Genomic DNA, 27,648 nt, shown 5'->3' with positions numbered 1-27,648 from the left:
TGGCACCTATAATGATGGGAATACAAACTGCCCGCCCATTGGAAAGAAAACACAGGGGTTGTCTCCCTCCAGCGCTGATCATCGTCATGAAAATCCTCAGGGATGCATTCTTACGATTAGAGGTCATTATCATTGTCCAGCAGGCGGTAGGTCAAGTATAACTCACGAGTTTGCCAGTTCACAAGTCTTCTGACGAGTATGAACCATATACGTGCATGGCTTTGTATATATGTAAACTGTAAGGTCTTGTACATGTAACAAAAATTTGTTTGGGTAAAGATTTTTTTTCTTGTGAAGAAGGATTTATTTTCATTTGTAACGAGGTGTTTTTTTTTCATTCAAAACTTTCAGATGACGATTTCTGAAGCAGTCAAATAGATGTTTATATCATTCCAACTTCACTAACATCATGACCTATAAATAAATACGTCTATCATATTAAACTGTAATGCAATGTATGAAAACACTGCGTTGTGTTTGCTTCAAATGAACAGATTTGTCTTTGTGATGTTCTGGGATGCTCTTCCCAGAGAGCGAGCATCAGCTGCCATAACGCAATGCCACCCACATTCCTTTCCTTGCTTACGTGTTCTGTTTGTTTGTCACTCTGTCAATGCTGATCTTTCAAGAGAAGTTTGCCAAAGATAACCCTCTGCTATTTTTTTTTCAGATGGATTCTTTAAAAAGCATTACGGGCATGTTGAGAACACAACTTTCAGTCTATCATCTTATCTGCAAGACTAGCATCCAGACCACCAATCAAGGTCAAGTGGAGTGCGGGGTAAGTAAAAACATCAAACGGTGTGTACATTAAAACAAAGACCTTCACCACCTAGCTGGGTGCTCTATCCATGATGACATATAAACCACCAACCGTATCTGTCTTCCCATCTTAAAAACAAAAGAAAAAAAAGCAGGGGTGGTGAAAGGGAGGGGGGGGGGGAGATAAAAAGATAAGGGAATATCCGCCTACGAGATGAGCACAGGCATATCTGACAACAACAATGATAATATGAACGTCCAAGAACGAACCTACATTCCATCAGCAGAAAGTATGCAGCCTTCATTCAGTCCACTGAACGTTGGAATACAATCAACATATTGAAAACAGACCGCTAAAAACCTTGTTCAACATAAACTGAAAGTTGAAAAGGAGTTCCCAACTATGACCCCCACCCCCCACACACACACCCTCCCCCCCCACGCCCCCTCCCCCTCCCACCCCCAAAAATAAAAAAAATTTAAAAAAAGGAAAAAGGGGGTTGTGGATGGGGGGATGAAAAAGAATCCAAACTTGCTGAAGTACACAGGGCTATTCTGCTCACTATCTGAGTGATGTACGCTTGACAAATGTCACTCCCAACCTTCCAGCTGATCTATGTCCTTTTGGAGGTGTGGACCCCCCACAAACCCACCCCCCCACCCCACCAGATGGAGCAATATTCAATATGTGTCAATTACCTCACAAGGCATCATATACACATCTGTACTCATCAGCAGACTCATTCATAAAGAGAACCCCCACACCCACCGCACATATATATAGTATTCAACCAATAAAAAAAAAAAAAAAGGTACCCCCTGCGCTTCATTAAATGAAGTTATTCACTGCACTGTCCCTGTATGAGGAATGCCATTCTAACTGTTGCAGACACTCTCAGTTTGAGTACATCCTATTACTTAATTATTTCTATATTCTGTAATTTATTTCCATATAATGGGAGCTCTACAAACTTAATTTTTTGACCTGTGGCAAGTGTGGGGGTGGCACAACTTACTGTATTACATTCAGTGTTCTGCATCTCACGCTACACTGGAACTTTCATTCAAGGAATGAAGGAGGGGAGAGTGGTGCCTAATGTTTGAAACTGTGGAATGATATCACCATAATAATCACTGTGGATAAGATGAGTGATGAACAAGCCATGTCTGATGCCAGAGAAATGATGATGAAAACACAAACAGAACTCCTACAACCATCAGACTCGAACCCAGGACCTTCAGTCTATCACCAGCACCATGGAAAACTGAACGAGCAACTGCACTCCTTAAGCATGGGCATGAGCATGTCAGTGTTTTGAGCGCAAAATGTGGCTGATGTTTCAGACGGCAGATCAAAAACGTGTTCGGTATTATCAACAGAGCCAGCCTGCTGGAAAGAACAAAACAAAACAAAACATGATTTTAAAACAAAAACAAAAAAAACCCACAACAACACAAACAACAGCACGCCATTGTTTCAGTGGAGAAACATCTAGAGTAGTTAATAATTACGTAACAAAAAAAACTGATTATATTATTATCATAATGCAAATTGACATTCACTCTCCACAGAGAGATAAGTCATTGTTGGACCATGACAAACAAATCTGTAACAGTAAGCAACACAACAGTTGTAACAAAGCAGCACATCAGGATACAGTTCATGTAGGCAGCGAAAAAAAACCCACCAAAAATAACGACGTCACCTCACCAGAAAGCTTCTTTGCTCAAGTTGTTTTATGCCATTGTTCCATGACAGAGGATATGACTCACTGTTTATAATGCTTTCTTTAGAGTTATTATTTATCAACCAACACACAAAGTAAGCCATACACAGCTCTGCTTGCACACACATGTATCCAGAAAAAAAAACTATTAGACTTGTGCATGCAAATCTGTGCACTTCACAACATACACAGACACACACACACAGACACACACACACACACACACACACACACACACACACACACACACACACACACACACACACACAAAAGCACTCAAACACAGCACACATTTGGCAATCACCAGGTAAGCAAAGTACAAAGCAAGCTTGAAGGTAACAGGATCAGAATGCAAGTGACTAGACCACCAACACTAGAATAACAACCAACTGCACATTACATTTCACATCAAAATATATGAGTAATTTGTGTACTTGCCGATCACCAACAAATCAAAGCACACAGAAGAATCCACAGAGCTCAACAGCACCAAAAAAAGAAGTCTGAACACATCCACAGAATTTACAGTATGTACATGGCCGTGTGCCTTTTGTAAATTCCGAGTGGTAACTTGTACTGATCACTTAAGGAAACAATGAAGATTTCTAATTCCAGACATTTGATTAATTCACCACATCACACAGTTGCGCTCTCTCTCTCTCTCTCTCTCTCTCTCTCTCTCTCTCTCTCTCTCTCTCTCTCAGCAAACAGATGAATGAGAAAATTCAGCTGAAAGTCAAACATCTCAGGCCAAGACATATGCAGATTAAAGACCAATCAGAATAACAGAAACAATTTTCTTCAGTTTCCACTGTTCCAGCTCAGCCAACTGCTTGGAAGTGATTACACACAGGATACAGTGGTTAAACAACAGACAGTTAAAATCAGCTGGTAGCAGGATAGTTAGGATTTTCACACATTCATATTATCACCTGGTTACAAAATGATCACATTTAACCAGTCACTGTGTCTGTTTTGGTGTATCCTTCGTAAGCTGTCCAATCACTCTGGTGGTGAACATGACAGAGTTCATCTGCCTCTGTGGCTCCCTTCAAAGCACAGTCTCTTTGTACTGCCCCTACCTATCTCTGTGGCTGCCTTCGCCTCAACACTCCATCTCGCTCACTACGATCGGCTTCGGATCCACTCTGTTTACGCATGCCCAGATTCAAACACTCGACTGTTGGCCGCCGTTCTTTCTCTGTCTCTGGACCCTGCGATTGGAATGAACTTCCTCTTTCGCTTCGTCAAGTCACCACTCTCAGCTCTTTCAAATCTGGCCTTAAAACCAACCTCTTCCCAAAATAGCCTCCCTTGCCTGCCCTCCCTTGTCTTTAGGTTCTACAGTTTTAGAGTTATGCATGCGTGTGAATGACTGGTGCGAAAGCACTTTGATTTGTCTCTGCACAAGATTCAGCGCTATATAAATACCATTATTATTATTATTACTGGTGCCAGTTTTCAGTCACAGAGAGAAAGTTTACCAGCATAAACTATGCATAAGACAACCAGTCTTTCAACTGAAGAGTAGCAGTAACAAACAGTTAGCAGAAGTCTTCAGTTCTACGAAGACAAAATAATGACTACACCTTTAAAAGCACAAATGTGGACACCTCTTTTTTTTTTATCAACTGCATATATCAAATCATAATGCATCACATTTTGGTTAGAAAATTTTCAACATCTGATGTAAAACAGACAGGTCAAAGCATGCCAGAAGTGACACTACAGGAACTGCAACAAGCCTGCAACAACTGCCAAAGATATTTCTCACCATGCTTTCAATACTTGTACAAAGGTTCAATATACAGCTTGTACAATGTGCACATGAAAGAGTCAATACCAAACAGCACAAATACTCCAGACATTTAATGAGATAGAGACAGAGGGATAAAAGACTGAGCAACAGACAGAGACAGAGATAGAGAATTCTATTTATAGGTGTTGGTATAACAATGAAACAAATATCAGCCCTGACAACATCCACAAACATACAGAGCCAATCACTTGCCAGCATTGATGAACAGATCTGTGAACCAAACAGCTGTACAGAGACCACTCAACACACATATCACTACACACCGCCCATCGCATCAACTGCAGTGATTCAACTTGGACGCAGACTTTGGGAGACACAACACCCCAGTTCCAGAACGGGCAATCCAAACAGTCCGGTTAAAAACAGTGCAGCCACCACACAATCCCGTTAAAGACTTCACAAACTTATGTTTTACACCCCCTACACACTAATCCAGAACTGTACATACCCAATGGTCACAAGGTTAATTATACAATTAACAATTGCACATACGGAACTAGAAGTACAGTGCAGAGACTCACGGAGCTAAGTATATGGAAAAAAGAATTGCACATACTTTCCACAGAACTAGAGGTAGGCTTTGCAGAGCAATTGGCACATGTTATGGTTACAGCGTACTTGATTTCCTGTAAAGGAATGTTCTTTCCATACTGTAAAAAAAGAATATCAAGATAAGTGTGGACATAGCAATTAAGTGAGCATGCATCTTTTTTTTAAATAAATTTTTGGATACAGACAGTCCACACACACATGCACACACACACACACATGCACGCACGCACGCATGCACACACGCACGCACTCACACACACATTTTCACTCCCATCAACAATCAGAACTGAACAAAATCATACAAATAAATGTGACCAAGAGGTGGCTCAAATCAAAATGTGGTTCCACAGACACTGACCAAAACAACAAAAACAAAAGCAAAAACAAAAAAAAAACCCAACAAATCTTCACAACACAAGCAAAATATGTAAATGATAAGCGTAAATTATAAACATATTCAAAGGCTGCAGCCAAGCTCAAATAAGTAGACTTGTGAGCATGTCCTAACCCATGAAAATCAGTGACAAAGTTGAAATAACTGTGTATTCAAAACAAAAAAAGAAGTCTGCTTTATCTTCACAGTAAGCTGTGCAATGCTGCTATCAGAATAACAAAACAGAAACAAAGTAAAAAAAAAAAAAAATTTTTTCATGCAAACAAATGTAACGTACAATATGAAAACAAAAGCAAAATGTAACATGTATAAATCTGTTTGGTATGCAGCTGAAGTTAAAAAAAAAAAAAAAAGTATTTATAAAAATCAAATGGAAGAATCAAATGACATACAGCCAACAAACTAACAAGTAGGGGACCAACAGTCTTGCAGACAGTGTACGTATCCATTCTTCACTCCCCCTCTCTCCCAATCCCTTCCTCCCGACCAAACTTCCTCCCTTGCTCCCTCTCATCTTCAGGAGAACAACACTGTGGGCATGCAGAAGTCTGGCATCAGGCATCAGGTGGAAATTCAAGGTCTTTTCATCCTTCTGAAAATGGAGCATGGCTGCCTACATGGCAGGGGAGTCACAGAGGGGGTAGGGGGGTGGGGGGGGGGAATGGTCATAAACATTAAGGTTCACTCGTGAAAACGAGAAAAGAGTGAGTCACAGCCCACAAATCAATATAAATAATAGTAAGAACAACAACAACAACGACAATAATAATAATGATAATATAATATCAAATATTGATGATGATGATAATAATAATAATGATGATAATGATGATGATGATAATAATAATAATATTAATAATAATTTTAATATTAATAATAATAATAATAATAATAAAGGTCTTTTCATTTGATATGACAGACAGAGTGGTGGTTGAGGGAAGGTGGAAGGAGGGGAATTATAAAGCAAAATAAAATAGATATTAGAATGAAAATTTTAAAAAATCAAACCAGATAAAACAGACTAAAAGCAGGGGCAGGGAGTAGGGAGAAGGCCAGTGGATTTGCATGCAAAAAAAAAAAAGAAAAAAAAAAGAAAGGTATACAAGTAACATTAAATCATCAATAACAACAATAATCACAAAAAATTAAATGGAATCTAAAAATTGTTAAACTGGCCTGTGCATCCCCCCCCCCCCATCCCCCCCCCCCCCACCAACCCACCCCTCGCCCCCTCCCACTCTGTGCAGAAAGTTACAGCAAATTCAACCAAAAAACGACAAGAAAAAAAAAAGAGAAGAAAAGTTGCTTCCATGAAGTCTGCCTAAAACACAAGAAAGATCTGGGTTTAAATGGATACCAATTTATGGGAAAGATCTGGGTTTAAATGGATGCCAAATATGGGAAAGATCTGGGTTTAAATGGAGGCATTTGTTAGCAGCTACCTAAAATGCATGCCAGTGTGACTTAAATGTTAACCACAAATTCATTAAATGTTATTCCTTGATTTAGAAGCACTGTAAATAAAAGAAAATGCTGATGACAATCCGGAGTGGTTAACTGAGGCACAAGTGAAATGTGGTTAACTGAGGCATAAGTGAAATGTTCTCTTCAATCACCAACGGGCAATTTGTTACATTTTCTGCAGTGTAAGCTGTTTATCTGAATATTTATGTGATAGAATAATGAAGCTTACTGTTTCCTGATTTTTCAAAATGATGCCAAAAACAAAAACTGTTTCACCTGCAGAATCACTGTTCTGTTGCTTTGTTATCTTTCAATTTACTCCGTAGACTTTCCCTGGGTACCTGAAGCGGTCTTATATCTGGAATACGTTTGCGTAGTGGTGTCAGATAATGCAAACGTCGCTCTAGAGTGGATGATATGATTAAATTTTTGTTTTCTTCCGCCTAATCTCCAAGGCTTCTTCATTTTCTCTTCTATAGGCCGGGAGAAAAAAACCCCACTCCTACCAGGCTAAGATCCAGAAACAAAGAACATCTCGCTTCATATGTGATGCTTCAAACAGTAATTAAGCCATCTGTTTGTTCTACACAAGTCAGTAAAATGCAGTGCTATCGAGGATCTTCATACAAGACAGAAATATTATGCACTTAAGTCCACAGCTGGGTGACCAGTTTTCAGTGATATAGCACTATGAGAGAGAGAGAGATTGAGAGAGAACCCAGAACCCAGAACCCAAAATGTTGATATTCAAGGATTAAGATTTTCGGCACAGCCTTGCCTTCCAATCTGAGAGAGAGAGAGCGAGAGCGAGATAGAGAGAGAGAGAGAGAGAGAGAGAGAGAAACAGACAGACAGACAGAGACAGAGAGAGAGAGAACCCAGAACTCAAAAAGTTTGTATTCAAGGATTAAGATTTTCAGCATGGCCTTGCCTTCTAATCTGAGAGAGAGAGAGTGAGCTCAGAACTCTTAAATTTAAAACGTTTTTTATTTAAAGATTTTTTTTAGGCATGAGGCATGGCCTGTTCTTCCAATCTGAGAGAGAGACAGAGACAGAGACAGAGACAGACAGACAGACAGCGACAGACAGAGAGAGACAAAGAGAGAGAGAAAAAAACGAGAGGGAGAGAGAGAGAGAGGAGAGAGAAAATGTAACCATTCTGAGCATGCCTTCTTTGGTCTTTTGCTCTGAGTCATTGCTGTCACTCCTGAACAATTCATCAATCCTTCATTGACCCCACCCACATCTCCAGAGTTTAGGGCATGCCCTCAGGTCCTGACCAGTGCACTGGGTTTATGTGTAGGTCAGGCATCTTGAGTGATGGCCTAGAGGTAACGCGTCCGCCTAGGAAGCGAGAGAGAATTTGAGCGCGCTGGTTCGAATCACGGCTCAGCCGCCGATATTTTCTCCCCCTCCACTAGACCTTGAGTGGTGGTCTGGACGCTAGTCATTCGGATGAGACGATAAACCGAGGTCCCGTGTGCAGCATGTACTTAGCGCATGTAAAAGAACCCACGGCAACAAAAAGGTTGTTCCTGGCAAAATTCTGTAGAAAAATCCACTTCGATAGGAAAAACAAATAAAACTGCACGCAGGAAAAAATACAAAAAAAAAAAAAAAAGGGTGGCGCTGTAGTATGGCGACGCGCTCTCCCTGGGGAGAGCAGCCCGAATTTCACACAGAGAAATCTGTTGTGATAAAAAGAAATACAAATACAAATACAAATCTTCTTCTTTGAAAGTAGACATTGTGTAGTGTACATGGATCAATGTGCATGCTTTGACACATCCTTCAAACTGAAACTCATTTCTTCTTCTTCTTCTTCTTCTTCCACTTCACGACCAACATCAGTATGCTGATGAACATTGTCGTGTTGTGGGAGGTTGCTGTTGGGTGCAATTTAGCTGGGCTACCGAGGGATGTTCTGTTAACTGATAGGGGAGATGGGGCACAGTCCACTAGGGGTGTTCGCATCTCCAGCTGTTCTTCATTCTCACATTCTGCTGATTTCCTGTCACACTCAAGTTCTGCATCAGTCCAATAACTATGTAACATAGGCGTGGAGAGTGGGGGAGGGCACAATGATAGTAAAAAAAAAAAAAAAAAAATCTTAGAGAACAAGCACTTAAATTCCTTGCACGTCACACAAACCATGATCCCCACCCCACAACATGCACACACACCATCCCAAAACAAACAAACAAAAAAACCAAACAAAAACCATAAATCGTTGCTTCTATCTTTTCTGACCCACTGTTTTTGCTTATTTGAGATCTCAGATCCATGAACCCTATGGCTGTTCAAGACATTGCCCCCCCAAAACCAACTCAAACCATTGTAACATGAAGAGGTTGTTGAGGGCAATCAACTCTGCTGGTTTTTAACCACTTTTTGTTGAAGCTTTTACCAGCACTTTTCTTCTTGTTTTCTTTTTTTTTTCTCTTTCTTTTTTTTTTTTTTTTTCATTTCCTATGCCTGAGCATCAGATTACCTGCAAATAATGCCAAAAATTTAGTCCTTTTCAATTTAAAAAGGACATCCAGTTTTTATCAGTCTTATCACTGTGTAGCCTTATCATCACCTATACAACACTTCCTTCATCACTGTTCTTTTAACATCTTAAAACCCTTTCACCACCTATGTCCCATTTCAGAACCAGCTAGGCAGAGCACCCATGTCACTGAAAAGCGACCAGATCATGGGTCTATTTATTGTCCATGAACCTACTGTTCTTAGTTTTCGGTGGTAAGATAGGCCATATTTTCTGCACATCACAGGGGAATCCCCAGCTATTCTTATACACCATCTTTTCTGTTTATTGCACAAGGGAATTTTGCACTCTAAATTGACTGGTGGTGAAGGGGACTTCAAAGATGCACCGTAAGCCATGAACAACCTATAGTATTTGCATTTGTATTTGTATTTCTTTTTATCACAACAGACATCTCTCTGTGAAATTCGGGCTGCCCTCCCCAGGGAGAGCGCGTCGCTACATTACAGCACCACCCTTTTTTTTTTGTTTTGTATTTTTTCCTGCGTGCAGTTTTATTTGTTTTTCCTGTCAAAGTGGATTTTTTCTACAGAATTTTGCCAGGAACAACCCTTTTGTTGCCGTGGGTTCTTTTACGTGCGCTAAGTGCATGCTACACACAGGACCTCAGTTTATCATCTCATCCGAATGACTAGCGTTCAGACCACCACTCAAGGTCTAGTGGAGGGGGGAAAAATGGCGGCGGCTGAGCCGTGATTCGAACCAGATTCTCTCACTTCCTAGGTGGACGCGTTACCTCTAGGCCATCACTCCACAGGCTGCACTCCAAATTTTGTGAGTTCAATAACACAGACACCCAACATAAAAAAAAAAAAATTGGCATTTCTGCTGCCTCTCTTTACAAGCTACACTTGTAATGGTGTCAGTTTCATGTTAGAAATGTCCCCTAAACACCCACTCCCTGACCCACCCCTCCCTTCAACTGCCTGGGATGGTTGGTTATCTCCCATCCACTACATCACCTAAACTAAACAATTCATTCTACCCCACAGTTAAAACGCCTGCTACAACTCCACTGGGCCAGCACTACATGAGACCACTGCAGAAAAAAAAAAAAAAAAAAAAAAACTGGGTGGTTCACAAAACCGGCGAAAACTGATGGAGAATTTTTCATTTAATTGGTCGAACAAAGCTTTGCTTTCATGCTTCCAGGATCCGATAACAGTTCAGTTTAGAATGCCAGCTGTACCAAGCAAGAATAAACAAAATTTAGAATAGCGTGTCGGTACGAGAATATTCGCACCTGGTCCGCAGGGGAAGTAATCATGGTTCAAGTTAACTTTTACCAGGAATAGAATGACTTAAGTCTAACATTCCTGAACACACAAACATTATTCCTGTCAACACTGGGGAACGTCATAACCGTTCCCGTGTCACACACATCATTCTTTGAAGCCTGCCGTTCCTTTTTCATTTCTTTCCCCATGGAATGCATCTTGGGCCGCTGACTCCATCCATCTCATCCCTGAAGTCCTGCTGGAAATGCATCGCTTTTTTTTTCTTTTTTTTTTTTTTATCACAGACTCTGGTGCCACTAGATGCAGCACACTCCCTCCTCCCGTCCCTGTCAGGTCACACCGTGCTGAATCAAAGAGGAATTTGTGGGGATGCACAAAACAGCAGAAAAGTCAGTAACAAAGTAAACAACAACAACAACAACAGCAACAGATCATCAGACTGAAAAAAAAAAAAAAAAAAAAAAAAAAAAAAAAAAGGACAGAAAAATGTTTGTGTCGTTCACAAAATAATGCCTGCTCCACCACAGTAACAAGATCATGTACACGGTTTGTTGTAGAGCTGAGTCAGTGAAGGTCTCTGGAAGAACATTTTCTTTGAACAGAAAACGTCCCCCCCCCCCCCCCCCCCCCCCGGCAAAGGATGCTCCTGTCTGCGCACAACGTTAAAGCTGTTTCAGTAGTTTGTATCGGCCACTGCATGTTCATCTCAATATGTGTGAACAAGAAAAGAAAAAGGGGCAAGAAAAAACACATGACTCACAAATGTCACACATAAAAGGCTGTTGGTAATGTAAACAAATAACAATAATGAATAATAATAATAATAATAGTAATAATAATTGTTATAATTTTTTTTTTTAAACCTTAAAAATCATTCAACGTCTGATATTCACAAGGAAAGCAATAAATCACCCACCCATCCTCCTTGTATCTTCCAGGCTGACTGGTGCACTTATGTTTAAAAAAGAAAAAAAAAAAAAACACGAAAAAAAAACAAAAAAAACAACCACCATCCAACATCTGATAATCACTGAATAGCCAAGCGCATGGATTCAGCCTTACCACCAACCTGTCATCCCCCCTGCACAGTATGTATCCCCCCCTACCCCAACCCCCGTGACCTCCACCCCAAAAAACACCCCAGCAGCATCATCCATCAAACCTTATCCTTCACACTCCCACCGCTGTTCTGTTTCGTGCCGCTACTGCTACCACCACCACCACCACCACCACCGCTCTTCCCGTCACTGGAGGTGGAGGAGGTGGTGGAGCCCTGTGTGGGGGAGTTCAGCTTGGCCTTGACCCACTGGATGGCATGGGAGATGCGCTTGACGTGGTAGGAGTCGGCCCCCGTGAGGCGAGGGATGTCGGCATCCGTCATGGCCAGCATCTGCTGCACAGAGGTCACGCCCCCGGCCAGGATGCGGGGGATGTACATGGGCAGGCCGATGGAGATGAAGAACTCGGCCAGTGAGGAGATCTGCAGGTTGCAGGCTTTGCGGCAGTCGTCCGCCAGCAGCTCGTTGGGCACCTGGTGGCATCACAGAGACAGAGGCTGAGATTGAGATGGTTTATTCACATAGGCCACAGCCCCTTTGAAGGGGGATATACAGTAAAATGTTGATGTCATGCATTCAAAAGTCTTCATGGAGAGTTTGAGAGAGAGAGAGAGAGAGAGTGAGAACGGTTAAAAAGATATATAAAAATATTTTTAAAAGATGTCAGATTGTCCATAAGAGTGTGTTAGAGAGATCAAGATTGAGATGATTTATTCAAATAGGCCACAGCCCCTTTGAAGGGGGAACACAATAAAATGCTGAAATCATACATTTAAAAGTCTTCAAGGAGAGTGTGAGAGAGAGAGATCGAGATTGAGATGGTATATTCACACAGGCCACAGCCTCTTTGAAGGGGGATATACAATAAAATGCTGAAGTCATACATTTAAAAGTCTTCATGGAGAGAGAGAGAGAGAGAGAGAGAGAGAGAGTGAAAAAGGTTAGAAAAAATAAAAAGAAAGAAGAAAAAAAAAGATGTCAGATTCTAGTGGTGTTATAATTTTGGGGCTACATGAGCCAGGAAGTTAAAAAATATCTAAAAATATAAAAACATCAAAACTCACAAACACACACACGCACGTGCACACACTCACACACACACACACACACACACGTATACCATACATGCAGAAGATCAAATATGCACTTTTAAAATCCTGTAATGCATGTGTTTGGTGGGACATGGAAAGAAGAACATACCCAGCATCCACATGCCCCACAACAGGGTATGGATGCCTACATGGTGGGGTAAAAATGGTCATACATATAAAACCCCACATACATGTAAAGCCCCATTTGTATATATGTGAATATATTGTGGGGTAAAAATGGTCATCTATGTAAATATCCATTCATATGTATATCAACGTGATGGGGTAAAAATAGTCATTCATGTAAATACCCATTCATATACAATTGAATCAATACGTGGTGGGGTTAAAAATGGTCATCCATGTAAATACCCATTCATATATATATATATATATATATATATATATTATGTATCAATATGAGATGGGGTCAAAAAGGTCATACATGCAAAAGCCCATATGTACATGTGAGTCAATGTGAGAGTTGCAGCCCATGAACACAGAAGATGAAGAAGAATTAGGCTATGCTGTCAGGCCAGGAACCCCCCCCCCCCCCCCCCCCCCCATCTACCTCCCTCCACTACCCTCCACCCAGGCCCCCCACCCAAAAAAAAAACCAACAACAACAAACAAACAAAAACACAAAAAAATTCTGTGCCAACTGTTACAGACACTACAACTTGAAACATTCCAGATCAAAGCCTGCAGTGTCACAGAATCTACAGCTTTGTTTTCAAATGATGGCAAAAGCAGTACAGTAAAACTAATAATTATACTTTTCGTCTATGATACAATACACAATTCTTCCCACCGTGGGCATCCCCAGTATCAACCAGGCCAGAGAAATGCAAACAAGTGGACTGCTGGACAGGTATTTTGTCATCGAAAAAGCAGATACAACCATCAAGAAAACATGACACATGACAGTCAAAATCTGGGCTACCTACCTAGGCTTTACCGCACTTTGGGGAAGCTGACAATATAAGGGCTAAAAAAAGAACAAGAGAGGCAAGGCCTTCAAGACTCACTTGTGATACACTTTAAAAAAATCCAAGCTTTTTATGTACTGAGTATAATTTCAAAATGTAATGTTTAAGATGAAAAAGATCAGTTTAAAGCAAATTAAGTCCCCTAGCATTAATTACTGAGTAATTTCCCTTTTTTATACTATCTGCACCAAAACGTTTGCAAAATAAATAAAACTTCTATGCTTAGCAAAAGAAGTTCCTGTTTGAACAAAAAAATGATAATAATGACCGCTCTTGTTGTTGGGTCAGAATATCAGATCAAAGTGCCAAGTTTAGAGAATACAAAAAAAAAAAAAAATATAACAGTAAATGCAGTTTGCATATAATTAGGCTTTTTTTTTCTTTTCTTTTTTTTGTGCCCATCCCAGAGGTGCAATATTGTTTTAAACAAGATGACTGGAAAGAACAGAATTTTTCCTATTTTTATGCCTAATTTGGTGTCAACTGACAAAGTATTTGCAGAAAAAATGTCAATGTTAAAGTTTACCATGGACACACAGACACACACACTCACACAGACAACCAAACACCGGGTTAAAACATAGACTCACTTTGTTTACACAAGTGAGTCAAAAAAAAAAAAAAATCCACTCTATCAGTAAATACTCACTGCAATCCCAACTTCAAAGTTTCAGACCACTGCTTTGCTGTCACACTAATTTAGAGCAATACCCTGGTAATTTGGGAGCTGTTACTTGTATTTGAATATCTAATTACTTCCAAATATAAATCCTTTCTCCAATAAATAATTAAGCTATGAGCAAATGCCTGAATAGCCACACATTTTTCAAATGATCAAATAGAAAAAGCAATAAAATCTTCTTCTTTTTTGCGGGATTCATATAGGACTCAAATTTCTCAAAAGGGAATTTCATAACAGTTGGTTTAAATAGTTTTGTTTTTAATTTTCAAACAGGTTGCAATACAAAATTCAAAAGTACAAGAAGAAAATCCTGTCTTCTTGCAACATTGGAAGCAGTGATGGAATTCTGCTGATGGTGACCAACTTTGAAACTATGTTAACAGCAAACAATACAATATAATCTGTGCCAAAAAGGAGGAGTTTGTATTATACTCCATGTTTGGTGTTTACATATACTTACCATGTCAAACTGATGCAAACTAGGCCTATGGTTTGCTCTGTTTGGCCAAATTTCGCGCGGCTAACAGTGTAGTTTTTAAATGCTCTTGACAGCAATGCCTTAACAGCAAACAATACATGATTTAAACTGAATCTAGTATTTTGAATATGCTTGACAGCAAACAATGTTTTAACTCATTCTTCTCCAGGTAAAAGTTAACTTGTACCACAGTTACAACCCCTGTGGACCTGGCACGAGTATTCTCATACAAGTACGCTATTCTAATTTAGTTTATTCTCATTTAGTTTATTCTCATTTGGTACAGTTGCCATTCTAAACCGAGCTGTGTACAGCTTCCAGAAGCATGAAAATGAAGCTTTGTTTGACCGATTAAATAAAAAATTCTCCATCAATTTTCACCATTTCAGTGAAGAACCCTACTTTTACTGACAATTGAGCATATAATTTTTCACTGTAGCTTGATGAAGCCTTTTGTACACGAAAGTGTGTCTTCACAAGTGACTGAGAACGTTGATGTTTTTGACTTTTTGCACTCATTATCAGTTGTTTCGCTTGTCAGTTTAACGACTTCTCTTTTACGAAGTCCTTCAAGTAATTTCCTGTAACTGTATTTAGAGGGTTTTTTTTTTCTTCCAAATTTCACCCACATTTTTACCCTCATTTTCCCAGTTTCCCCCAACCCTCCATTCATCCACATCTCCCACCCCTTCTAACCAATAATACTCAGATGTATTCATAAATACTTTAACAAAATGTCTTCAATCACCGATATGTGTGACGGGACATTAAACAAAACAAAAAAAATTCCTCTTTCCTACTTTTACTGCAGTGGTCTTATGCAGTGCTAGTACAGGGGAGTTGTAGCAGACATGTAGCAATGGGGTAGAAAGAGTTAAAGCACAATCAAGGCAGGAACTGTTCATGGAGAGAGAGTGTCAAGAGTACGTACGCATGGTCTCTGAAGGGCGTGCAGCTGCAATGTCCGCACTTGTTCCAGAAGCAGGGCGATGCTCATGACGTCCAGACGCAGCTCCTCAGCATAGCGCTGAACTAACAGGGGGGGGATGCCACACTCTCCACTCTGCTCACACAGATAATAATAATAGCAATGATAATAATGATGATAATAATGATAATGATGATGATAATATTAATAATAATAATGATAATAATAATATGATGATGATGATCATCATCATCATGATCATGATGATCAAAATAATAATAATAATAATGATAATAATAATGATGATGATGATGATGATGATAATGATGATGATGATAATACTAAGAAGAAGAGAAATAATAATAATAACAGTAATAATAATAATAACAATAATAATAATAATAGTAATAGTGATGATATATTCTAGCTTTAAAGAAAAGAAAATCATGGTGGCATCATCACAATTCCTCAACAAAACCAACCCACCGGTGTGGAGTACGGTTCATCGGTCAAAATGATCCCTTCAGCGCTCAGCTTGGTCTTGACCAGCGGGATCAAGGAGCGTGTGGGGCTGCGCGTGGCTTTGGCAGTCGCCCCCTGACCGTAGTCCGGGCCCCGGGGGCTGGCACAGGCAGGGTACAGGCTGCCCCCCTCATGAGACACCGACCTGTTCAGTTTGAGCGACACGGCAGGCTGGGAGGGGGAGGTGGAGGACGCAGACAGGGACAGGGTGACGGGGGAGTGCTGCTGACCACCGGCCTGAGAGCCCCCGTAGTGAGCCGAGGCTGCTGACCGGTAGTGCGCCGCCATCCCTCCGTAGGGCGCCTGGGAGGCGTAGTGGTGGGTCGGGTAGTAGTGGGCGCTCTGAGAGCCGTAGTACACCACCTGGGGGTGGGTGGAGGAGCCATAGTGGGCGCTGTGAGCGGTGTAGTGTGAGCGGTAGTGCGAGGAGGCGTAGTGGGAGTGCTGGACTGCAGACCCGTAGTGACCTCCGGGCATCCCATAATGCATGGAGCTGGGAGTCCTACGGCCACTGCTGCGGCCCCCCGCCCCCACGACACCACCTCCCGACTGGCAGTCCGGGTATTGTGCGTAGCCCTCGTAGCCCCCGTAGCCCAGGTAAGGGTAGATGCTCTGCTGCTGGGGGGTGCGGCTCGGAGAGTCCTGGCCGGCCATCTTGGAGGTCAGCAGGGCCGCCTCCTGAGCACACTGCACGCAGGCCGCATCCCACTGGCCGGTCAGCACCCGGTGCGAGTGGTCGTGGGCATGGTGGCTGTGGCTGTGGCGGCCGTCATAGCCCCCCACCTCCTCCTCCGGGCTGAGGGAGGTCAGCTGGGTGCAGGCTGAGCTCAGCGACTGCTTCGACGACTTGCTCTCACAGCGCGACTGGGAGTGGGTGGCAGGGTGGGTGCACACTGAGCAGGTAGGGGGCGCCGCCAGTGTGGTAGTGGTGGTGGTGGTGGTGGTGGAGGCGGCAGTGGAAGGGCGCTGGGAGCCCACCGTGATGGAGAACACTTCCTGGTCCTCCGCGCTCAGCTCTCCTCCCACTCCTCCCTGAGGTTTTGGTTTGCCGCACTGCCGACACAGACACCTGGAACAGACACAGAGCACTGCTAGACCAGGATGTTATGCTATGTGCCCTGAAAGACTAATGCATGCCTGCACACACAGACACATCCTCCACCCTCTCCTACCTCTTTCCCTTGCCCCCAACCCACCAACACCTTCAAACTCCAACCAATATTTTGTGTGGTCTAATGTCATACAGAGTGAGAAGACTTCTAAAATTGAAGTCTGCATTTCAACAGAAATTTTCCTGATGACAATCTGACATCTCTATCAGTTCATATTGCAAAGATAATTGTGACAACAACGCCTTCCTGTACCTCTACTTGCTCCAGTTTGAAATGGACTTGATTTGGGTCTATGGACCAAATGTTACTTCTATTTCTTTATTAAAGCATTCACACAATGTTTCTTACCAATTCATGCTCAATGTATCATTCATTTATGGTGAAAAATAAACTGGAATACACTGATAGTGTTTGTTCTTCTTGGAAGCCACAATACCTTCACACATTTGTGATCACAAGCTATCTAATTTTGTGCCACATGCCAAAACAAAAAAACACAAACACACAGCACAAATCATTACCCATCCCCATCACACACACCACAGGTCTTTCCAACAAACAGCGTAATCTATAGAGAAGACAAAATCTCTTTGTTTCTGCAAGGGACTGTAAAGGGAGGGCACAGACGGGGGCGGCAGATAATGAGCTGGTCCGACAACGTCAAGGAATGGACCAAAATGACGATGCCAGATCTCCTCAGGACAGCTGCCAACAGAATGGCGTGGCGAGCTATGACATCTTCCTCATGTCCCCCCAACGACCCCAGCGGTCGAGGGAATGAGTGAGTGAGTGAGTGTTCTCTGGTTCACCACATGTACATATATACACTTTGGTGATTTTGAGCATACAGTTTCTTCTTCTTCTTGTTCACAGGCTGCCCATGATCATATTCAAGAGTGGGCTTTTACCTGTATGACCATTTTATCATGCCACATTCCACTTACTGGGGTATGAATGCTGGGTATGTTTGTATTTCCACAACTCACCAAACACTACCATTGATAACAGGAAATTCAAGGGGCATATTTAATGTTCTGCATGTGTTGTTGTTGTTTTTTTACCTGAGATATCAGAAAAATCTCCACCCTAAAACCCAACAGATGCAGCCGAGATTCAAACCCAGCACCCTAGGATTAGAAATCCAGCATTAAGGATGGAAAAGGAGGGGCATGGGGTGAGGGTGGTTGTCTTTTCACAGCAGATGTGGTGTAGCATGTAAGGGTCAGTCCACATGCTCTGACAACTCCTTGAAACTACAAGTCCAGCGTCCTAACCACTCAGCTATCATGCCTGTCTGGGGCTGTATTCAAGAGACCATCGTGCCTGCGGTTCAATGTGTGCCTGCAGGTGATCTGCCTGAGGCAAGGCTAACTGCCCGAAGATTAGCAAGATCCCGTATTCTGGAACACAAAAACCTACCTGCGGTTCTACAAACACAAAGGCAACTTACCCTTACTATCTGCCAAGGGTGACAGCCCACGAAGCAAAGGTATATATGGCGAATCCTTTTATTGTGGTGGTTATTTTAAGGGAAAACAGGTGTTTTGTGGAATGACCATGTCTTGAATACGGCCTCTGATAGTTTGATTTCATACTTTCTTCACTTGGCAGTTAAAATTAAACATATTGAGACTGGCAGATGTCATCATATTCCATATGAATTACATATGTAGCTGTGAAGTAAGTGCACTTGCAGACGATAGATTTGGAATGCCCAAAGTTTGCAGATCATCGAAATTTGTTCATTCCAGAGAAATATAAGAATCTGAACGCTCCCTTAATTTTGTTCATTTTTGCAGTTCGCTGTAATGCAGGGAGGACAATGTGTCAGAATGTGAAAGTGGTCCCTAGATTTGGCAAGTTGCTGAATCTAATCGATGCTTTGCCACTGAAGAAGGGAATCCCCGGGATATTTATTTATAGACCACGGCTTAGCTGCCTGAGTGCACTTTGTGTGACTTGAATACAAAGGTAACCTGGCCTTCAAAGCAAACTGTAACCACGGGTCCCTGCCCTGTCAAAGGTGACTTGCCTTCAGGCAAAATGATTTTTGTCTTGAATACCGCCCCTGAAAGGCACTTCATCATAATATCCCCTAGTCCTGGTTCACCACAAATACACACACACAATGCATGCACATACACACACATACTCACACACACACAATCACTGACTTGGAAGGCACTGCCATCCCAGCTGATGCCCCGCCTTCCTGAAGCCGCGGCATCATTTTCTTCATCTGTTCACCGCCAGCGAAGCAGCCGGCGTCATGACTAGCAGTGGTGGGCCCCTTGCCTGAAGCGCCCCCGTCGAGGGAGGGGTGGAGCGTGACGGAGGGGGAGAGAGTAGAGGAGGGGGTGTCAGAAGCGACCCCCGGCTGGGCTGACCTCTCCGTGACTGTGGGTGGTACCTGCCCATCTGACGAGTCAGGCGCTGTGTCAGAAACACCAACCAAGCCTAGTTTCAGAACCAGACGGGTCTCTAGGCAGGTGTGTGTGTGTGTGTGTGTGTGTGTGTGTGTGTGTGTGGAGGAATTTTGTTTAATGTCTCGTCACACAAATCGGTGATTGAAGAATGTATGTGTGTGTGCACGTGCGCATGTTTTTGTTGCTGTTGTTCTTGTTGTTGTTGTTTTTTGTTTTTTGTCAAAATGTTAGGGGTTATACAAAAAAAAATTCTTTGTTTACTGACAACCTGTTTCTGCAATAGGGATTTGTGTGTGTGTGGGTGTGGGTGTGTGTGTGTGAGTGTGTGTGTGTGTGTGTGTGTGTGTGTGTGGAGGAATTTTGTTTAATGTCCCATCACACAAATCAGTGATTGAAGAATGTGTGTGTGTGTGTGTGTGCGCGCACGCGCATGCTTTTGTTGCTGTTGTTGTTGTTGTTGTTGTTCTTTGTTTTTTTGTCAAAATGTTAGGGGTTATAAAAAAAAAAAAAGTTTGTTTACAGACAACCTGTCTCTGCAATAGGGATTGTGTGTGTGTGTGTGTGTGTGTGTGTTCTTTTATTTATTTTCTCTTTTTTTTTTTTTTTTTTTTTTTTTTTACTTTTTCTCTTTTTTTTCTTTTTTTTTTATGAACTTACATCAATTACTGTTTTGTGCTTTTTTTGTGTGATATTTTTGCTGTTGTAAATTGATGACTTTCTGTTAGTTGGGTGTTTGGGGTTTGTTTCTTGGGGTGGGGGTGGGGGGGGTTGTTGTTTTTTTTGTAACTGACAGCTGACAACCTTTTCCTGCGTTTTTTTTTTTTTTTTTAAACTGACAGCTCTTTTTTTTTCTTTTTTTGTCTGTTTGTAGTTATTTTTTTTTTTTTGTTTTTTGCTTATTAGAAAACAACTTTTTCTGTGTAGATTTTTTTGTTTCTGTTTCTGTGTTAGTTTTCTGTAAACTGTTGATTTAAAAAAAAACAAAAAAAACCCCGAGTTTATGATACTCTAGACAGAAACAGATATGTTTTCAACTTTCTTACCTTTGTTTTGCTTTTCGTCTTTCACTATAAGACGACAAACAGTTCTCATATGCAGCACACAATTAACGCATGTAAAAGAGCCCACAGCAACAAAAAAGGTTTTTTTCCCTGTTAAGAATTCTTTAAAAAAAAACTCATTTGATAGAAAAACAAATGAACGAGCAGACAGGAAAAAAACAAAGGGTGGTGGTGCACTGTGGCAAAGCACTCTCCTCAGAGACAGCAGCCAGACCTTCATTCTGTGTAATCTGTTGTGACATAAAGTAATACAATACAACAGAACAAAATTTATAGGAGGCAATGCAGTATAACACTATACATTAGCGCGCACACACACACACACACACACACACACACACACACACACACACACACACACACACACACACACACACACACACACAAAATGACTTAAAATCAGAAATGAGAAGAAGCTACAAAACAATATAATATACACATAACTACAATCAGAGTCAAGAAAAAAACCTATAATACAATGCAACACAACACAACAGACACACACACACACACACACACACACACATTACACAACACACACACACACACGTTACACAACACACACACACACACACACTAACACACACACACACGTTACACAACACACACACACACACACACAAACACAAACACACATTACACAACAGACACACACACACACACATTACACAACAGACAAACACACACACGTTACACAACACACACACACACACACGTTACACAACACACACACACACACACACACTAACACACACACACTGACACAAACACACACACACACACACAAGACAACTTACAATCAGAGTCCAGAAGAAGCTCGGCAGCTGTCAGAAGCTTGGCTCGCTGTTCCGGTTGCAGAATTCCCAGTGTGGTGAGATCCCGTTCATCGATCTCTGAGAATATCTCCAGCGTGTCGAAGCCATTGTCAATGAAAACCTTGGCCAGTTGCTTGGATTGAATAGAAAAGAAAAAAAAAAGAAATAAAAGAAATAAAAAAAAGAACAGAAACAGAAGCATTAATTTGTTTTACTTTTCAGATCTATCACACAGTCACGCTTATACATACAAACAAATACATGGAAAGAGACAACAAGAACCTTGGCCAGTTGTTTTAATCAAACAGCAAAAAAAAAAAAAAAAAAAAAAAATCAAAGAAAAAGAAACAACAGAAACAGAGGTATCAAGTTGTTTTAGTCTGAGATCTTATCACACAGTTATGCATAAACATGCAAACACATACATGGATATGGAAAGAGACACATAGAAATGTCATACAATGCAGGAAGAAAACACATGCATGAGCTACTACACTTGCTCTTGAAAAACACATTACTTACACAACATGGTGGTCACTGATTTAAACGTCTGTTCACTAAAGTGATTTCAGACGGATAACATATGTTCAAATATGTGTGCATGTTGTGCACATAAAGACAGACATACAGATATACATACATATAGACAGACGGACAGACATACATACATATATACATACATGGATACACACACACACACACACACACACACACACACACGCACACACACATCTTTCGCATGCAATACTCACTCAGCACTTTTTCTCAAACTGACCTCAAAGTGCTCTACATGCACAATATACAAACACAACACCCATCAAAAGCATCATTTCTGGTCACATCCCACCCAGCCCCCACTACACACACACACACACACACATGAAAACACACACATGCACACACACACACAAACACTTTATGATTTACATACATGTTTTTCATCATCTACCAAGCTGGCTCAATATGCTGATGATATTGCTATATGGATTCAGACATCCTTGAGGAAAAGGACAAGCCTACATTACATAAATTATGTACAGAAACATTTTCAGGGTGAACTCGATAGACTGAGTAGCTATATGCAATCTAATGGTTTTGAGTTTTCTGTAGAAAAAACACATTTGATCCTCTTTAATAATGGTTATAATCCCAGCAAACTACCACGTTTTTTTTTAGGAGGACGTGAAATATTTTTCAAGTCGGAAATCAAATTTCTTGGGATCCTATTTACTTCAAAACTAAACTGGAAGAAACACATTGATTCAATGGTGACTAAAGCAGTTAAAAGTTTAAATTTCTTAAAAATTGTAAGTCACTCTCCTTGGGGACAAGACTCCAAAATTCTTTTACATTTAGTGACATCTCTCGTAAGATCAAGATTGACCTACGGTCAAGAAATTTTCTTTTCTGCCCCGCCGACGTTCCTAAAGAAGCTGCGAATAATTGACAGTAAAGCTGTGAAACTGGCTTTAGGGGTACCTGTGCATACTAAGACCTCAGAAGCCTATAAGCTTGCGGGTATTCTACCACTAGATGAAATCAGAAAATTAAGTTCTGCTAAATATATTGTGAGATGTACAGCAGTGGATGATTTTGAGGAATTAAATATTAGGTCTGATATTGATTTTCAAAAAAATGCACAAAATAATTCAAATCTACAAACCATTCACACATATGTGTCAGATATTTTAAATTCTTCAGACATTGATTTGCATGATATGGCACCTCATGTTCTGGTGCCACCTGTCCCTCCCTGGGAGTTAACAAAAGCAAACGTCAACATATGTGCTTCTGACACAACAAAAGGAGAATCTCCACATATAATAGCAGCATCTGTCAGAATTGAATTAGAAGAAAATTTTGATTATCATTTAAAAGTTTACACTGATGGCTCGGTCCTGGATGATAGCAGTGCAGGATCTGCTTTTGTCATTCCTGACCTAAAAACAGAAAAATCATATTATTTAGGTAAGGGACATTCAATTTTTACAGCTGAATTGGTGGCCATCCTTATGGCTTTAAATCATCTTGTTGATATACCAATCATAATAAGTAATATCCTATTTTGTGTTGATTCTCAATCTGTCTTAAAAGGTTTGCTCCTTTTTGAGAATAATCAAAGAGAAGATTTATTTTTTGAAATTAGGTATTTATTGCACTCCCTATTTGTGAAGGGTACAAATGTTGATTTTTGTTGGATACCATCCCACACTGGATTCCGTTATAACGACCAAGCAGATAGGGCAGCAAAAAGGGGAGCAAAAAATCATATATATAGTATAAAAGTATATTGCCCATTGTCATACAAGGAAATAAGCAATATACTAGAAAGAGACTTTTATAGGTGCTTGAATTCAAGTCTAAAACCTCGTCAGTTGACTCTCTCAGACTTTGGTCCAATTCGCAGACCAATTCTGAGCTTAGCTCTCAGACTATTATCAAATTCATTACGGACCAAGTATTGTTCTAATGTCAAGCGTATATGCTTTAATAACCTGACAATTGAGCATATAATTTTTCACTGTAGCTTGATGAAGCCTTTTGTACACGAAAGTGTGTCTTCACAAGTGACTGAGAACGTTGATGTTTTTGACTTTCTGCATTCATTATCAGTTGTTTCGCTTGTCAGTTTAACGACTTCTCTTTTACGAAGTCCTTTAAGTAATTTCCTGTAACTGTATTTAGAGGGTTTTTTTTGTTTGTTTGTTTTGTTTTTCTTTCAAATTTCACCCACATTTTTACCCTCATTTGCCCAGTTTCCCCAAACCCTCCATTCATCCACATCTCCCACCCCTTCTAACCGATAATACTCAGATGTATTCATAAATACTTTTACAAAATGTCTTCAATCACCGATATGTGTGACGGGACATTAAACAAAAATTCCTTCCTACACAAACACTCCCCCCACACAAACGCATACACACACACACACACTCATCCCCCCACCCCCGCCCCCCCATATACACACACTCACCTCCCTTCTACACTCAACTCACATACACACAAACTGACCCCACCCCCAACTCCCTCAACCCACATACACACACCCCTCAACCCCATCAGGTCCTCCACAGAGCGAGGTATGGGTTCGCAGGAGTTCTTGTGGCACACACACACACACACACACACACACACACACAGTGGAGTGGTGGCCTAGAGGTAACGCGTCCGCCTAGGAAGCGAGAGAGAATCTGAGCACGCTGGTTCGAATCACGACTCAGCCGCCGATATTTTCTCCCCCTCCACTAGACCTTGAGTGGTGGTCTGGACGCTAGTCATTCGGATGAGATGATAAACCAAGGTCCCGTGTGCAGCATGCACTTAGCGCACGTAAAAGAACCCACGGCAACAAAAGGGTTGTTCCTGGCAAAATTCTGTAGAAAAATCCACTTCGATAGGAAAAACAAATAAAAACTGCACGCAAGAAAAAATACCAAAAAAAATGGGTGGCGCTGTAGTATAGCGACACGCTCTCCCTGGGGAGAGCAGCCCGAATTTCACACAGAGAAATCTGTTGTGATAAAAAGAAATACAAATACAAATACACACACACACACACACACACACACACACACACACCCACACACACACACACACACCCACCCTACACACACACAGTCTATCATACCTCCAGCCCGATCCTTGACATCAGCTCCTCCACGGAGCGAGGTTTCGGTTTGCAGGAGTTCTTGTGTGCCTTGTGGCGAGGCGGGGGCTTGTTGTACTGCGGCATGCTCAGCGTCTCCACATTGGCCAGCAGGAACCCCCCCACAACCCCGTGCATCGCCCCCCGACCGTGACCCCCCGGGGTCGTCGCCATGATGTGGATGATGTCCCCTTTCTTGAAACCATTGGGGTGTTGGGGGGGAGGGAAAAAAAAAACAGGCAAGTTTGTTGGAACCTAATCCACAGTTGTTGTTGTTTTTGTTTGTTTTTTTTTAGGGGGGGGGGGGGGGTTGCCATTCATAGTGGAGTGTGCTGTCTTCTGACATGTTTTCCAGTCTTTGTAATGGTGGCTACTGCATCCTTTTGGATTATGAAAAATAATAATAACAATATTAATATTAATAAATTACATACTGTTTCAGTTATCGTCATCTTTATGGTTCATTCTTAGGCTCACTCAATAACAATGTTTTGAATGCTAACTTACGGTTGAACACTCAAACTCAAATCAGCTAAAATCACACACACACGCACACACACGCGCACACACACACACACACACACACACACACACACAAATATATGCAGGCATGTACGCATGCATGCATGCTCGCACGCAGGAATGCACACAGGCACACACACATATTAAATACTTCAACCTTAAACCAGATCATCAGCAGTAAACCAGGACGTTTTATCAACAACAACAGCATGCCAGACCACTGAACTTACTATCATAAAGTGATATATTAACTCAGTTAACCCTATGATAAAAAATTAACCAAACTATTAGATGTACACATACAACAAACCACACTTTCACACAAACAACAAACCATTAAACCTGCAACAAACTGGCCCATTAAATCTACACTTCCAGTCAAAACAGGTCTTTTAACCTGGACATCAAACCTGCTTGTACATGTTTACTGTTTTTAATACACTACTGACTATGGACTATCAGTTACCTCCCCTCAGTTTCCCCACGGATGACCCATTTGTATGGGTAAGAAATAAAACTGCCAAAAAAAAGAAATGTTAGAATTTATGAACTATAAACAGAAACACACACTGCATTTATTGGTCGCAATGGAGAGTGTGGAAAGGTCAGTTAAGATATTCTTAGCTCATAACATCGTTATGGAAATTAGGTGCCACTCCAACGATTCAAACTATCTAAGGCCCTGATCAGGGCCCTTCATCTGAAATGGTTGGAAACAGTAGGGCCTCAATCGGGACCTTTCGTCAGGAAAGAGTTAACTCTCTCCATACGAACGGCGAAAGAGACGACGTTAACAGCGTTTCACCCCAATTACCACCATCAAAATATTGCAAGCGGAAGGCTCTTATACTGAAGAGGTGAATGTTGACAAAGAATACCACAATTCTGACGACGGAAGCTAAAGGTTGGGTCATTGAGACACCCACTGGACATCCGAGGGGTCTGTGTAGAGGAGAAGAGAGGACTGGCCGTACTGAGTGAGTTAAACCAACCACAACAATAAACCACTTCGAAACACTGCTCAACAATCAAAGAGGGGCACTAACTTTGTACGCCAGGGAGTCAGTGTCTCCCTCTGGTGGCGTGAAGTCCACTTTGGCCCTGGCCAGTGCGATGAAGGCTCCTGCGTGAGCGGCAGAGTTGTACAGTGCCGTGGTTGCCGAGCTCTGTCGCAGCAACGGAGGTCTTGGGGCTGTGGCTCGAAACTGACTGTCCGTCTGCACAGACATACCACTCCACTTGCTGATGATTTTTTTTTTTTAATGTGTATGTGTGCGCGCGCCTGCCATGCCAACACTCAGCTTACATCACAGATTGACATCAGCTTACAGCTAGGCCAGCAGCAAAGTGACATTTGTATGATCAACGGTTTCTCCATTGCAACAGGAAGTCATTTACAGCTTAGTCTTTTGTGAAGAAGTATGACTCTCAAACTAGGAGGCAAGATTGCACTGGCTCTTAGTGCTGCAGCCTTCGGGGGCTAGTTGGTCTTTGGGGATCACCCCCATGCCACCCTTCCTAAATTCCTCTTGGCCGAGAGAGTGGGGATGTAACTTGGGCAAGACACTCTCCACTACAATCAAATTCTAGCCCGGATAGTCGGGACGGAAATTGCCTCATCTGATGTTCTGATGGTCATAGTCAGACACGACGGTCTATCAGACATAATAACTGATGCAGGACAAACTATATATATAAAAGGCCTACACTAAAGAAAGGGGGAGGGGGGTAGGGTGGGGGGGGAGGGGGCCGGGGGGGAATCCAAAAACTCCATACAGTTCCCATTCCTTGAACATGAAGGAGCTGGC

The 27,648-nt window shown here is 41.6% G+C and overlaps 1 protein-coding gene across 1 annotated transcript in view; it reads right to left on the bottom strand.

The window, feature by feature from the left end:
- Positions 1–11,663: 11,663 nt before the first annotated feature.
- Positions 11,664–27,648, bottom strand: part of LOC143283477 (uncharacterized) — an 82,026-nt gene continuing 66,041 nt past the window's right edge. The window contains exons 8-14 of the mRNA XM_076589717.1: positions 26,887–27,057; positions 25,301–25,513; positions 21,652–21,802; positions 19,542–19,800; positions 16,216–17,324; positions 15,737–15,837; positions 11,664–12,038 (exon numbers count right to left, since the gene is read on the bottom strand). Of these exons, the coding sequence (XP_076445832.1) occupies positions 11,664–12,038; positions 15,737–15,837; positions 16,216–17,324; positions 19,542–19,800; positions 21,652–21,802; positions 25,301–25,513; positions 26,887–27,057 (2,379 nt within the window). The remainder of the gene's footprint in view (positions 12,039–15,736; positions 15,838–16,215; positions 17,325–19,541; positions 19,801–21,651; positions 21,803–25,300; positions 25,514–26,886; positions 27,058–27,648) is intronic.

This window comes from Babylonia areolata, chromosome 6 (genome assembly GCF_041734735.1).
Source record: "Babylonia areolata isolate BAREFJ2019XMU chromosome 6, ASM4173473v1, whole genome shotgun sequence".
Lineage (NCBI taxonomy): Eukaryota > Metazoa > Mollusca > Gastropoda > Neogastropoda > Buccinidae > Babylonia > Babylonia areolata.
The sequence above is the reverse complement of the archived record's forward strand: the minus strand, read 5'-3'. Positions and strand labels throughout refer to the sequence as shown.